Source organism: Dasypus novemcinctus, chromosome 21, assembly GCF_030445035.2.
Source record: "Dasypus novemcinctus isolate mDasNov1 chromosome 21, mDasNov1.1.hap2, whole genome shotgun sequence".
Lineage (NCBI taxonomy): Eukaryota > Metazoa > Chordata > Mammalia > Cingulata > Dasypodidae > Dasypus > Dasypus novemcinctus.
In genome coordinates, this window is record NC_080693.1 from 17,539,131 (window position 1) to 17,553,718 (window position 14,588).

At 40.4% G+C, this 14,588-nt stretch overlaps 1 protein-coding gene across 5 annotated transcripts in view; it reads left to right on the plus strand.

The window, feature by feature from the left end:
- The window catches only part of FBXW10B (F-box and WD repeat domain containing 10B), a 49,754-nt gene that overhangs the window by 6,919 nt on the left and 28,247 nt on the right, over window positions 1-14,588 (plus strand). For all 5 annotated transcript variants that reach the window (XM_004469012.4, XM_058283450.1, XM_004469014.5 and 2 more), the window contains 2 exons: window positions 2,541-2,650; window positions 5,468-5,668. In XM_004469012.4, the coding sequence (XP_004469069.1) occupies window positions 2,541-2,650; window positions 5,468-5,668 (311 nt within the window). The remainder of the gene's footprint in view (window positions 1-2,540; window positions 2,651-5,467; window positions 5,669-14,588) is intronic.

The following is a 14,588-nucleotide window of genomic DNA, read 5'->3' on the forward strand; positions in this document are numbered from 1 at the left end:
AATGTCCAGGGCCTAACCTGAATTAAGGCTTCCCACCTGTTACTTCCAGGTTCATTCTGGTTCTAGGATGGGAGGGGAGAGTCACTTAACTGTAGACCTCCCCACCAGTACTTGAGTAATAATGAAAAAGAGTAAAGGGAAGATTCTTTCGTCACTATGTTCTGCCCCTCCAGGCATGGTGGTCATTCCTAAAAGCATGTGACCCCTGCCTTCTTTTTTCCATTTCCTGCCTTCTCCTCTCTGCTCAAGGTTCTTGTATTTTAAAGTCTATCCAGTTGGCCCCAAAAGAATATTGAATGAGGGATGGTCTGATTGTAGCTTCCCATAAGGAAGTTGTGGGATATAATTAGGATTTTAGAAACAGAAGCATCCTGTCAAACCATCTAGTTCACCTGACTCTGTAGGGACCAGGTGGGTTCCAAAAATGAGTGGGGTGAGGTGGGTGTGAGTGAGGTGGGCTGGATGTGAGCAATGGAGAATGGTGGGGACCATGATGAGCTGGAGAGTTTTCTGCCCATCTGAAAGGGCCAGCTGCTTCTCAGCTCTTGTACTTACTGCCCTGTGAGACTGTGGCCCCGACCTCCAGACCATCCAAACTTTCAAGAGAAGATAGAAATCTGTACTATCACGTGAAATGTCTTGCTTTCTTGAATGCTGACAATGAATAAAAGCATTTTTTAACACCATGTGGGCCAAAGAAAATACATTCATGGACCTCATCTGACCTGCAATATTTGACCTCTGTCATGGTCTGTTCGCTCATTCTACAGATGAAGAAACTGAGGCTCTGAGTCTTTAAGGTCTCACTGCTAGTTAAGTGACAAGACACAGGTCAAACCCAGACCTGCTAACTCCAAGTCTATTGCTCTTTTAAGTTTAACAAAACTAACACCCTTCCTCTTTCTTGGGGTATGTAGTTAGGAATTGGCTGACAGAAAGGAGAGTCTTTGACATTCTAAGAATTTATCATTTAAGGAAAGGGACAAGTGAAAGAGGTAAAGCAGTGTGGAGACTAGCCAACAGCAAGACTAAGCAGTTATGGGGTCTGCTAGAAACAGGTGGAAGTGAGTGCTTCTGAGGAATGATGTGGCAATGCGTGCTCTTTGAGGAGTTCAAACAGTATGGCAGGCATGGCATCAAGGGCTTTCTATATCATTTATACATCATTTTCTTGGTCTTCACCATAGGTCAAGTGGGCACTTTCATTTTCTGAATGTGGAAATGAAGGTTATGATGTTAAAAAACTTGCCCAAGTTCTTATAGCTGGTTAATGGCAGAGCTGGGATTTGAACCCAGGAATTTATGCTCCCAGTGATTCCACCATGTGGCTTCTAAGGCTCTCAAAACTTAGGAGATGAGCAAGGGCCAAGGAATTTCAACCTAGGCAGCCACAAACCAGGGAAGCCTCATTTAATTCAAGCTGGGATATTGGAGCTGTTTGGATACTGAAGGGAAGAAGGCAGGTTGACCAATTCTGCTACAGAGAGACTTCTAGGTATCCATCACCACTTGGTTAAAGATTAAGAAGAGTGAGCTGAGGAATGAGGACATCCTGAGGAAGAGTCTAAGGGCAGAGAGGCGTAGGCGAAGGTTGGGCAGGAGACTTAGGAGAAGTCCCAGGAGGATGCGCAGATGTTGACATGATCTTGGAGTTGTCTTTTCACCCGTGATAAACTCACTTGGGTTTTACTTTCTTGATAGGGAATGGTTGTTATTTCCTGCTCTTTGAGGGGAGAGAGTATTATTGAGAAGAAGAGTGGAACTGGGAGTCCTGGCTTAGTCACCTATACCAATGTCTGGTATACCACAGCTGCTCAGAATGTATGTGATGGAAGAAGGAAGAGAAGAAGGAGAACAGGAAAAGAGAGGGAGGGAGGGAGAAAGGAAGGAAGCAAGGAAGGGCAGGTGGGAGGAAGGAAGGAAGGGAGGGAAGAAAGAGGGAGGGAGAAAAGAGTGAAAGGAAGGGAAGGGTCTCCTGTTGAGACCTGATTAAAATTACTTCCCTCTGTCTGGGTCCCAGATACATCATTTGAAAAATAGTGAGAATACTTTGTGGGACAAGTGATCTCCTTTGTTAGGCAACTGTAAGGACAAATTAAGGTTGCAGGTGTATGAAAATGTTGAAAAGCAGATGGGTAGAGTGTGTAGCCATACTTCCACAGACGAATATATAATGGTGAAAGCCCTGACGCCAGCGAAATAGCCAAAGGACATGCGTGGCTTTATTTTGCGGGCTTTTTTTTTTTTTTTTTTAAGAGATGTTGTGCCATCAGAGACATTGGGAATTCAGCACTGAAAGTTCATGGAATCAGACATCTGAGATAGAAAATTCTAAGAGGTGAAAGAAGAATTGTGCACTCTTGTCTGCACATTTGCTAGCTCACTTTAGTAGTTCATGGGTCTCTCCCCCGCACACCACATAGCGGTAGCTCCAGCCTGATGAGAGAACTCATGCCCACCCCCCAAACTCTAGTGCAATGTACGCCTGGGCCCCGGGTCAAGTTGTTGCAGTACTTTGACTCCAAGTGTTCCCTTGTTAGACTGACTACAACCTGTGGACCGCATACCAGAACCAGGAGACACTGCAGGTCCAGATGGAGGAGAGAAATGTCTTCTGTGGGTCCTACAATATCCGGATTCTTTCTGACACGTAGGTATTGGGGTCAGGACCCAGGTCTTCAGGACCATCACTGGCATCCTAGAATCCCCCTGACCCTTGTTTTCTTGTGAGAGAGGGCAATCCTCCCCTCACCCCAAGCCCCAAACCCAAACTCACATGAGACAACCTTTGGAGAATAGGTCCTTGATTTTGTCCTGTACTCAGCAGCAGATGACAGACACTTTTCTCTTATAAATTTTGGCTATACAGGCCAATAAACTTTTGCACGACTTGCATGCATGAAATCCTTCTTTTAAAAAAACCCACTTTTTTGTTTTATTCTAATTTTAGAAGTAGTATGCACCTATTGGAAAAAAAACCCCTAAATTCCAGGTAAGGTATACAGAAAAGCAAAAATCTCCTATCATCTAATCTTCAAGAGGTAACCATTGTCAATACTGATGTATCTCCTTCTACAATTTTTATGCATATATAAACATTTAAAATAGAAATGGAGTCATACGATACATATTTGTCAATAACTCACCCCAGCAAAATACTGTGGATGTCTTTCCATGTTAAAATGTGAAAATTGTATGTCTAATGATTGCATAGTATGACGTCATTTGGATATGCCGTAAGGAGAACCTCTAATGCAAGGGTTCTTAACCTTTTTTGTTTAATGGACCCCTGTGCCAGTCAGGTGAAAACCACAGACCCCTTCCTAAGTCCACACAATACTATGTATCATTTAATAAATACATCACACTCACACCAACTCGTCCCCACAAGAGTTTTTTTGCATTTAAATTCAAGCTCACAGACCCCTTGTTAAGAACCTCTGCTTTAATGCATGTACAAACACATTTAAAATAGAAATGGAGTCATATACAGATGTATCTATAACCCACTCTAGCAAAACACTGTGGATATCTATGTTAAATATGAAAACTGCATTTATAATGATCGCCTAGTGTGACATCATTTGTATAGAACATAAGAAGACCCTTTAATAATCAACCATCTGCTGTTCGTTAGACCCAGGGCTTCTCTCTTTATCCACGGGGCTTTATGAATGCCTTCTCTACTATATTTTTGGTCATGACTCTTACTACCAAATTGCGTCTCCAGAATAGCCCCAAAGGAGGGAAAACAGAGCAGATTGGGGTAAAGGCAGAGTTGGATTTTGATGGATAGTTTGGGAGTGGGTGCTCTTTCGAAGAGAAAATATTAAATTCTAGATATGACAAGTGAAATGAGGACAGAGATATCAAGAATCCTTCCTCTTGTTTAGGGTAAATAGACATCCCATTTATCTGGAACAATACCATTTTGCTCTGTGACTCCAGGGTATACATGTTAGTGTCCCTTTCACAATTACAAGTTCCAGCAGATTATTTGGTCACCCTGTTCATATTCTGCCTACTAACTAGCAATCCTATGATTGGCAAGTTAGATCAACTAACCTGTCAATAAGCTCACTGAGCACAAGGTTCACATCGTATTCATTTTCGTAGTTACCATGGTATCTACTAGTATAGGACTTTGAACCTAATATATGCTCATGGGCTATCGATAAGGAAGAAGTGGAAAGAAAGAAGGGAGGGAGGGAGGGAAAAAGGGAGGGAGAGATGGAGGAAATAGGTAAATTGGTGGGATATGCAGTGCATGTAGAGATTCCAACTGTTTCCCTGAGATTTTCCATGTGAGAAGTTTTCCATGATCAAATTTGAGAAATAACATATACTCTATTCTTTCCTATGGGACTCTATTCTCTCTTGGGGACTTAGCATTCATTAGCAAATCAAATTCTCTGAGGCATCCTGTGTGAAATGAGCCTATTTAAGTATGTTTAACCTTATTTTCTTAAACCTATCAGACCAGGCAGGGGTTTTCCAAGAACATCTATTAGTAGCTCACAGAGCACATGTGCTGTCCAATGCAGTTTTTGGAAAATAAATAAGGTTCAAACAAGGATCAATGGACTTTTAGACACATCAAAAGAGAGGCAGCTATTGTATTCCTGCTCAGGTGTTTTCTAGAAGCATGTTTTGAGTACATCCATACCTTGGTGAGTGTGGTTCAGTCTCTTTTAGCTGTTATATGTTCAATGCCAATCATGAGCATTTTGTTGGGGATATAATTAGGTTGGCATGGACCCTGCCCTTGAAGTACTCTTGATACACTAGGAGAGAGAGAGTTTTTTTAAAAGCCACAAATAATTCATACAGAATGTAAGAAAAGCCGTGATCAAGGGGTGTGTGTGTGCAAAGTGTTATGGAACACAAATTAGAAATTATATAATTAATTTGACTTAGAATGAAGTGGGGGCAAAAAAGGCTACAATGAAGAGCTAATAAGTTTGATTCAAGACACACTGATGGCAGAACCCAGATTCTCCAGGAACCACTGTTTAAGAAATCTATCCTTTGGCCCCATTGCAAAGTCCTTCTCACCGTTATCTCTTGTGGAAAGGACTTGACTGGACTGTTCATAAGCATAATTAATGCCTTGTAGAAACAAATGATGCAGGATGGCTTATAACCAATGATCGAAGAAGAATCTCAGTGTGGTAACAAACAAGTGGCACCTACAAAATCTGGGTTGGGTCCTATGACCAATGAAACATTCAGGCAAATAATAGAGTTCATATCCAGATTTTGTGCATGGGCTATGACAGCTGGCATCTTTGTGGACACCCCTCAGGGATTATTAAAAATTGGCCTTGCCTTCTGCTACCTTCTTTATTGGAAGGCCCAGAAGTTTCCATTACACTACTCCTGTAGGAGAATGCTATAGTGCAGAGTAAGTTCTGGGAAGGATGTATTCTCTTCTTTCGTGGATAATCCTTTTTTCCTGGTAACTCAGGTGGGACCAAAACAGAGTCATCCACTATTCTGGGGGAGATAGGATAGCTGTGTCATCAAATCGGAAGATCCACCTTCTGGACATCATACAAATTAAACAGTTACCCATTGAGTTCCGAGGGCATGCTGGGAGCATCCGAGCCCTTATCCTGTGCGAGGAGGAGAACTTTATCCTGAGTGGGAGTTATGACCTGAGCATCAGGTGAGTGGCTTTTGAATATCATGGGCCCCCATCCCACCCAGGGCCTGAAGTCAATTTGTGGAAGAAGCAGGCGTAGGTTTTCCACTTTTTATTTATTAAAAAGGTATTCTTAATGACATTGATTTCTAGAGTAGCTCATTTTTAAAAAATTGTTAAAACCAACAATTTGTACAATGCTTAAGCTTTGAATGAGACAGATTTATAACAATTATGAGATTTATAACAATTATGAGTATTTTCTAGTTGAAGGCTGAATCAGAAAATGTTTCTTTTTCAGCATTCTTGGATGAAGAAATAATTTATATTTCTTTTTATTGAGTCCTTCAGGGAAAAGTAGTTTTTGTGGATATGACATAAAGTATAGATCTAAAACAGTGTTTAAAAAAGGTACACATAGAACTGATTCTCATTATTCCTGGTACTTGTGTTCTAAGAAGTCACTGTGAACACTGAATCATTAAATACTGAACCATTACTTCTAGGGAAAATATAAGGTTAGGTTCCTGTGAGCCTCTTGTCATGCTTTCATCAACCAATCAATACACAATCTCCTTTTGCTAAGAGCACTATAACTCAGACCTGAAAGAAGCTTATGTGATACATATATTTTCTCCATAAGGCACATCACAGCCTTCTTGTGCTAAGGAACACTAGATAGCACTTCAGCGCCACACTTGGGGGCCATTTTAAACAGTGAAATTGCCAATTTTTAGTGCAAAAATTGAACTAAATATAAGGTTAAAAGGACACTTTATTACAATATGAGAGTGTCACCTTGTTCGACCTCAGCTTGGAATGTGCACATTAGGCAACTCAAATTTCTGCCATCCTGTGCACACTCATATAAGTGCATTGATTTTGGAGTTAAGAATAAATTGCAGTGATTAGGTGAATTCACAAATATGGAAGCTATGACTAATGAGGATTGACTGAACATATGTTTTTAACAATATAATAAGCATTCATGGACTCAAGAACTGGAACATCACCTTTCCCTAAAGCCCCATCTGTGCCCTTCCCTTATTGCTTCTTTCTTCCTTCCAGAGGTAATGTTATCCAATATTTTAAGCTTATTATTCCCTTGCAATTCTTTATAGTTTTTACCACCTGCCTATGTATTTCTCAGCATTGATTATTTTGCCCATTTTTAAACTTAATATAAATGGAATCATATTTGAAAATTTTGTCCTTGACTTGATTCTTCCACTGAACTGTGTTTTTGAGAGTAACTCATTTGAAGTAGGTAGCAGTCATTAATTTTCACTGAGTTATAGTTTTTTTTTCAAGTTAAAATAGTTTTTATTTTTTTAATTGCATTTTTTGAAGATACATAGATCACATAAAATATTACATTAAAAATATAAGAGGTTCCCATATACCCCACACCCCACCCACCCACTCCTCCCACATCAACAACCTCTTTCATCATTGTGGCACATTCATTGCACTTAGTGAATACATTTTAGAGCACTGCTGCACCACATTGATAATAGTTTACATTGTAGTTTACACTCTCCCCCAGTACCTTCAGTGGGTTATGGCAGGATATATAATGTCTAGCAACTGTCCCTGCAATATCATTTAGGACAACTCCAAGTCCTGAAAATGCCCACATCACATCTCTTCTTCCTGCCCTCAACAACTACTGTGGCCACTTTCTCCATATCAATGCTACAGTTTCTTCCATTACTAGTCACAATAGTTCTATAGTAGAATACCAGTAAGTCCACTCTATTTCATAATTTATTCCTCCATCCTGTGGACCCTGGGATAGTGATGTCCACTCCACCTGTATATTGAAGGGGGACTTAGATCCCACATGGTTGATGGATGAGATTCTCCTGCTTGCAGTTGTAGGCACTCTCGGTTCCCTGGTGTGATGGTTGACCATCTTCACCTCCCTGTTAGCTGACTTGGGTAAGTCCAATGAAGTGGAGAGTAGGAATTGCAACTCTGCTGAGGCTCAGGGCCCAGCTGTCACATGGCTGGTCCAGAGATTCAAGTCTCCTGAGTATATACCAACCCCCCACCATCCACAGTTTCAGTAAAAGTGACAGAAAAGGCATGTGTAGAGAAGTCACATCTGAGTCCAACTCCATGACACTCAGTAACATGCTGAGTTCCTAGCCAGAGGAGCTCTGTCACATTCCCCAATGGAACAGCAAAAATCCCCCACGTGCAAGGACAAAGAAAGAGCAGTGAAGAAGGATGATCTAATGATGAGCCCCTGATACTGATGACTATGCTTATGAGCCTGTGTGCCTGAAATTTGAAGTAGGCCTAGAGCTGCAAAGTGCCTATGAGTTACCCCCTGAGAGCCTCCGTGTTGCTCAAATGTGGCCACTCTGTAAGCCAAACTCAGCATGTAAATGCATTACCTTCCCCCCAGTGTGGGACATGACTTCTGGGGATGAGCCTCCTTGGCGCCAAGGGATTACTACCAATCACTAACTGGTGATGCAACTAGAAAAAGACCTTGAATAAAAGGGGGAAATGGTAAAGACAAATGAGTTTATATGGCTAAGAGTCTTCAAAAAAGAGTCGGGAGGTCATCAGAGGGTCACACTTAGGCATGCTTCAGCATGTCTCAGAGACAGCCAAAGTAGATACAACCCCAGGTACTGGTCTCCTGAGGACTACAGAGACACACAGGTTCTACGGTCATGGCAGATGGCTCTGGAGTTCAGCGACTTGTCAGTGAGCTGTAGTATTTTATTAGATCAATGTATTATAATTCATTTATTCTTTTGTTGATGGACATTTGCACTGCTTCTCCATTTTCAATCTTTCAGAGAATATTATCATAGACATTCTTGAACATGTCTCCTGGTGCCAGTGCAGGAGATTTTTTTTTTACGAAAGTGTTCAGTTCTCTATTTTTAAACTTTACTGATTTAATTCCCCCCCCCCATTGTTTTGTGGTCACTATCTGCTTTCTGTGTCCATTTACTGTCTGTTCTCTATGTCTGTTCATCTTCTCTTTAGGAGGCACCGGGAACCAAACCTCCCCTGTGGGAGAGAGGTGCTCAATCACCTAAACCATCTCAGCTCCCTTATTTGTTGTGTCTCTCATTGTCTTTCCTCTTTGTGTTTCTTTGTTGCATCATCTTGCTGTATCAGCTTGCCGTGCTTGCCCATCATGCCAGCTCTCCTTCTCCAGGAGGCACAGGAACTGAACCCAGGACCTCCCATTATGCAGGTGGGAACTCAATTTCTTGAGCCACATTCCACTTCCCAATTTGCAGGAGATTTTTAAAGGTATATTCTTAGTAGTGGATTGCTAGGTAGGAGTAACAAACTATTTTCCAAAGTGGTTGTACTAATTTATACTTTCTTCAGCAGGATATGAGAATATCCCTTCTTAAAAATTCTCCTCCCACATGAGAGTTCCTGGGTTCTGTTCCCAGTGCTCCTGAAAAAACAAAAACAAACAACAAGCAAAAAAAGCAAAAAAAGCCAAATCAGGGTAGCTGATATGGCTCAGTGGTTGAGTACCAGCTTCCCACATATGAGGTCCCGGATTCAGTACCTTGTCCCTGGTATCTCAAAAAAAAAAAAAAAAAAAAATCTTCACCAGCATTTAGTATTGTCATTCTTTGGAATCCCAGAGGGGTATTAAATAAAACCTCATTGTATTTTCCTGATAACTAATGAAGTGTGTTTTAGAGCCATTTGTGTCTTTTATGAAATTCTTGTTCAGTTTTTTTTTTTGCCCGTTTTTCTGTTTATCCTTTTCTTATTGATTCATAACAGTTCCTTATGTTTACTGGATACTCATCCTTTGTTCACATTTATGTTGCAAATATCTTCTTCCAGTTTAAGGCTCATCTTTCCCTGTCTTTTGATGTACAACAATCCTTGTAGAATTTGTCGCTGTTTCCTTTGTGGTTAATGCTTTCTATGACATGTTTAAGATATCCTTCCCTACCTTAAAGTTATAAAGATATTATCTTGTAGTATCCTTTAAAAAGTTTTTAGGAAGTGGATATGGCTCAAGTGATTGGGCTCCTATCTACCATATGGAGGGTCCCAGGTTTCGTTCCCGGGGCCTCCTTATAAAGGCTAACTGATCCGTGCAGCGAGCAGTCTCACGTGGAGACCTGGCCCATGCAGTGAGCTGATGCAACGAGATGATACAACATAAAAGAGACACAGAGAAAAAGACAATGAGACACATAACAAACCACAAAGCTGAGCTGACCCAATTGATTGAGCACCTTTCTTCCACATCAGAAGTTCCCAGGATTGGTTCCCGGGACAAGGCGAGAAGAGAAGATGAGCAGACACAGAAGAATGCGCAGCAATTAGATGCAGAGAGCAGACAGCAAGTGCAAGCAGCAAGGGGTGGAGAGAATAAATAAATAAAATAAATCTTTAAAAAATAAATAAAAATAAAGATTATTTATGTATAGTTTTGCCTTTCATTTTTAGGTCTTAAATCTACCTGAAAGATTTTTCTTATCAGATGAGACAAGAGTCTAGTTCCTTTTATTTTTTTCCCACTCTTTGGATATTCAGTTATTTCAGCCCTCTTTCCCCTGCCTTCTTAGTCATAAAACAAGTGCCTATATATTTCTATTTCTGGGCTTTCTATTCTATGACACTCATCTATTTGATGATCCTTGGTCATACCACACTATCTCAGTTATTTTAGATTTTAAGTCTTTATATTTAGTAGGGCAGTTCCTCTCATCTCATTTTTCCTCTTTGAGAGTATTTTTGGCTATGCTTGGATCTTTGCACTTCCATCTCAATCTTTTCATTGTTTGTGCAATTTTATTGTTTTTTGGGCCTCAGGTGATGATAACTGAGTTGATTACACTGCTCAGTTCATTAATAGTATTATCCTTGCTCTGCACAAGGCCCCAATTCTCTTTTATTTATAGATTCATCTATGTATTATATTTTTTCTCCATTCTTCATTCCTAATTCTCATCCTCCTATGAGCAACCATTCCAATCTTTAAAAATATATAGTTTTTCATTTTGTGTGTTCTTTCCAAATGTGTATTGATGTTTGCACACATATTTGTAATTCACATACACAGTATTGTGTTAGATATCTCTCATTTCGAGTTTTCATTTTCAAGATCCATACATGTTACCATTAGTGTATCCAGTTAGTTCTTTTAATTGTTGTACAGTCCTCCAAGGTTTGCATACACATTTTACCTACCTGCTTTCCCCAGTGATGAACACTAGGTTGACTGTAAATAATGATTCAAGGAGCATCTTCATCTATGTCCCTTCATAAGCATCGCAAGATTTCTGAGGGATATGTACCCAGGAGTGGACTTGCTGAGACACGGGGTTGGCAGCACCTGTTTTGACTGAGAAATGCCAGATTGTAGTCCAGAATTATTTCCATACATTTCCCTAATTCCCTACATTTCTGCTAATATTTGGCATCATCCAACTTTCAAACTTTTGCCAGATGAATACATGTAAAATCACTTCCATCTTTATTTCTCTAATAATTAATGAATTTATTTAGATCATTTGCCTGCTTATCTACTGGGGCTACTCTACTTTTCTTATTGATTTGCAGTTCCTTGTATTCTCTACATATAAATCCTTTTTCAGTTAAACTTTCAGGTATCATCTGCTATTCTTTCCTTGGACAAAATTTCCTTAATTTTGTATACAGCCTTCTTAGTCAAATAAAATTTCTTAACATTGGTGTATTAAAATGTATTGGTTTATGATTTTTTGCCTTAGGTTTGTCGCCATTCCACCAATAAGTCACAAAGATATTTTCCAACATTTTCATCCACTGACGTTATAGTTTCATAGTCAGGTTTTCAATTCATTTATAGTCCCATTTTGTATGCAGTGTTAGGTAGGGTTTCCATTTCACTTATTTTGAAATAAAGTGGCTGTGTTTCTCACAGCATCTACTACATAACTTTCCATTTTCTCCATTGATTTGCAATGCCATCTTTATCACATGGTTATATTCCATATATTCATGAGAATGTCTCTGAGCTCTCTATTCTTTTTGTGTAGTTTTTCTGTTCTTGCATCAAACTCACCCAGTTGTGAGTATTTTTTCTTAATTTGATTTGTTTCATTTTCAGTTATGCATTTGGAGAATGTGTTTTTTTTTCAAATCCTACTCAATTTATTCATTTTTTTAAAAGATATTACATTAAAAAAATATGAGGTCCCCATTTGCCCCCACCGCCCCCACCCCACCACTCCCCCCCCAATAACACTCTCCCCCATCATCATGTCACATCCATTGCATCTGGTGAGTATATCTCCGGGCATCGCTGCACCCCATGTCCCGTGTTCCACACCATAGCCCACACTTTCCCACGTTCCATCCAATGGGCCATGGGAGGACATACAACATCCAGCAATTGTCCTGGGGCACCACCCAGGACAACTCCAAGTCCCGAGAATGCCTCCACATCTCTTCTCTTCCTCCCCTTCCCTGCACCCAGCAGCCACCATGGCCACTTTTTCCACATCAATGCCACATTTTCTTGATTATTAACCACAATAGTTCATGAATAGAATATCATTAAGTCCACTCTGATCCTTACTGTATTCCTCCTTCCTGTGGACCTTAGCTTGGTTGTGTCCATTCCACATCTATGTCAAGAGGGGGTTTAGATTCCACATGGATATTGGATGCAATCCTCCTGCTTTCAGTTGTAGGCACTCTAGGCTCCATGGTGTGGTGGTTGACATTCTTCAACTCCATGTTAGCTGAGTGGAGTAAGTCCAATAAATCAGAATGTAGGAGCTGAAGTCTGTTGAGGAGGGGCAACATACGAACATAGGAGAGTGTCAGGTGTTGGTTGAGAGTAAAATGCTGAGAAAACCGTATCAAAATATAATTAGGAGGGGGAAACGGACTTTGGCCCAGTGGTTAGGGCGTCCGTCTACCATATGGGAGGTCCGCGGTTCAAACCCCGGGCCTCCTTGACCCGTGTGGAGCTGGCCATGCGCAGCGCTGATGCGCGCAAGGAGTGCTGTGCTACACAGGGGTGTCCCCCGCGTGGGGGAGCCCCACGCGCAAGGAGTGCGCCCGTGAGGAAAGCCGCCCAGCGTGAAAAGAAAGAGCAGCCTGCCCAGGAATGGCACTGCCCACACTTCCCGTGCCGCTGACGACAACAGAAGCGGACAAAGAAACAAGACGCAGCAAATAGACACCAAGAACAGACAACCAGGGGAGGGGGGGAATTAAATAAATAAATAAATCTTTAAAAAATATATATATATATATATAATTAGGAGGGTTACCTGTTTAGGATGCTCGGAGGGGATGGTCTGACCTGGGACGGACTCCTGGGGAATGTCTGAATGCTCATTTTGCCAGGGTGGCTTGTACCATTGGTAGAGACTCAAGTAGTGAGAGTGGGGGTGGACCCACATCCTGGGGAGGACTAATGCCATCCAATAGAGGGAACTTTATCTCTCGAGAGAAAGGGTGGCTCCCAGGGCATTAGGGCAGTTGAGCAAGTCAGGCCCTGAACACTGTTGCAAGTATCTCTGGACGTGGCTCCTCGGGAAATGTAGATTGGCTGTCGCTATGGGCCCCAAGGAGAGGGGAAAATGGATGTTGACTGGAGAATGTTTTTTATAAATTTATTGAAGTATATCACACATATGTAAACAAACATAAACAAAAAGTGTATAATAATAGTTGTGAACTCACAAAACAAACCTACAGAACATCATACAGGGACATCATACCTCACTTTACCAAAAATAACCTTGCATTATGTGAAACATTTTAAACTAATTCTTAAGAACCATCCTTAAAATATTGCTACTAACCAAAGTATCTTATACTTGGTGTATTTTTCCCCCAACCCACCCTATTATTATTATTAATATTATTTTATCATTTATATTAATATATATGAACATACCTAAACAATAAGTATATAGTAAAAGTTGTGAACTTACATAGCAAAGATGCAAACCATTATACGCAGGACCTATTCATCAACCCATCACCAACACCTTGCATTGTTTTGAGATATTTGTTACAAATGGTGAAAGAATATTGTCAAAATCTTACTACTAACTATAGTCCTTATCTTACATTTGGTGTATTTTCTCCCAACCACCCTATTATTATTTTTAAAGTACATTTTTTGACAGAAGTTGGAAACTTAAAAACAATCATGCACATGTACAGGATTCCCATACAACACCCCTCTAGCAACACTCCACAACATGGTGGAACATTTGTTACAGCTTATAAAATAATATCATCAGATTATTACCAGGTCCATAGCATACATCTGGCACACTTTTTCCCTATTCTGCCATTATCAGCACAGTACATCTTTGGCTTAGAAGCATGACTATTACATTATTACTGTTAACCGTAGTTCATAGGTCACTCCAGTTGTATTTTTCCCATGCTTCTCCCCATCTCTACCACCCTGCAATAGTGATGTACATCTGCTCTAGCTCACAAAAGACACTCTTGCATCTGTACCATCAACCACAATTCCCATCCACCTCTGGGTTTACTGTGCTATTCAGTCCCTAGATTATTCTCCAGCTTTCTTTCAATTGGCATTTACATCCCTAGACTATCCTTTCAGCTAAATTCTGATTTATAAACCAGCTATCACTTACTATAATGTTTTACCATCAACTCTATACATTTCCACACTTTCACAATAAAGTTAGTTAAAACTTCTACATACAATAAACCTCAGTAGTCCATCTCAGGCCTCCTGTTATCTTCTTTAAGAATCCACCACCTACCACCAGGTCTTGAAGATATTTTCCTACATTTTCTTGTAGAAGGTTTATGGTTCTTGTTTTTTTATTTAGGTTTTTGACCCATTTTGAGTTTAATTTTTGTGTAAGGAGTGAGATAGGGGTCCGCTTTCCTTCTTTGCTTATGGATATCCAGTTCTCTCAGCACTATTTGTTGAATGAACTGCTCT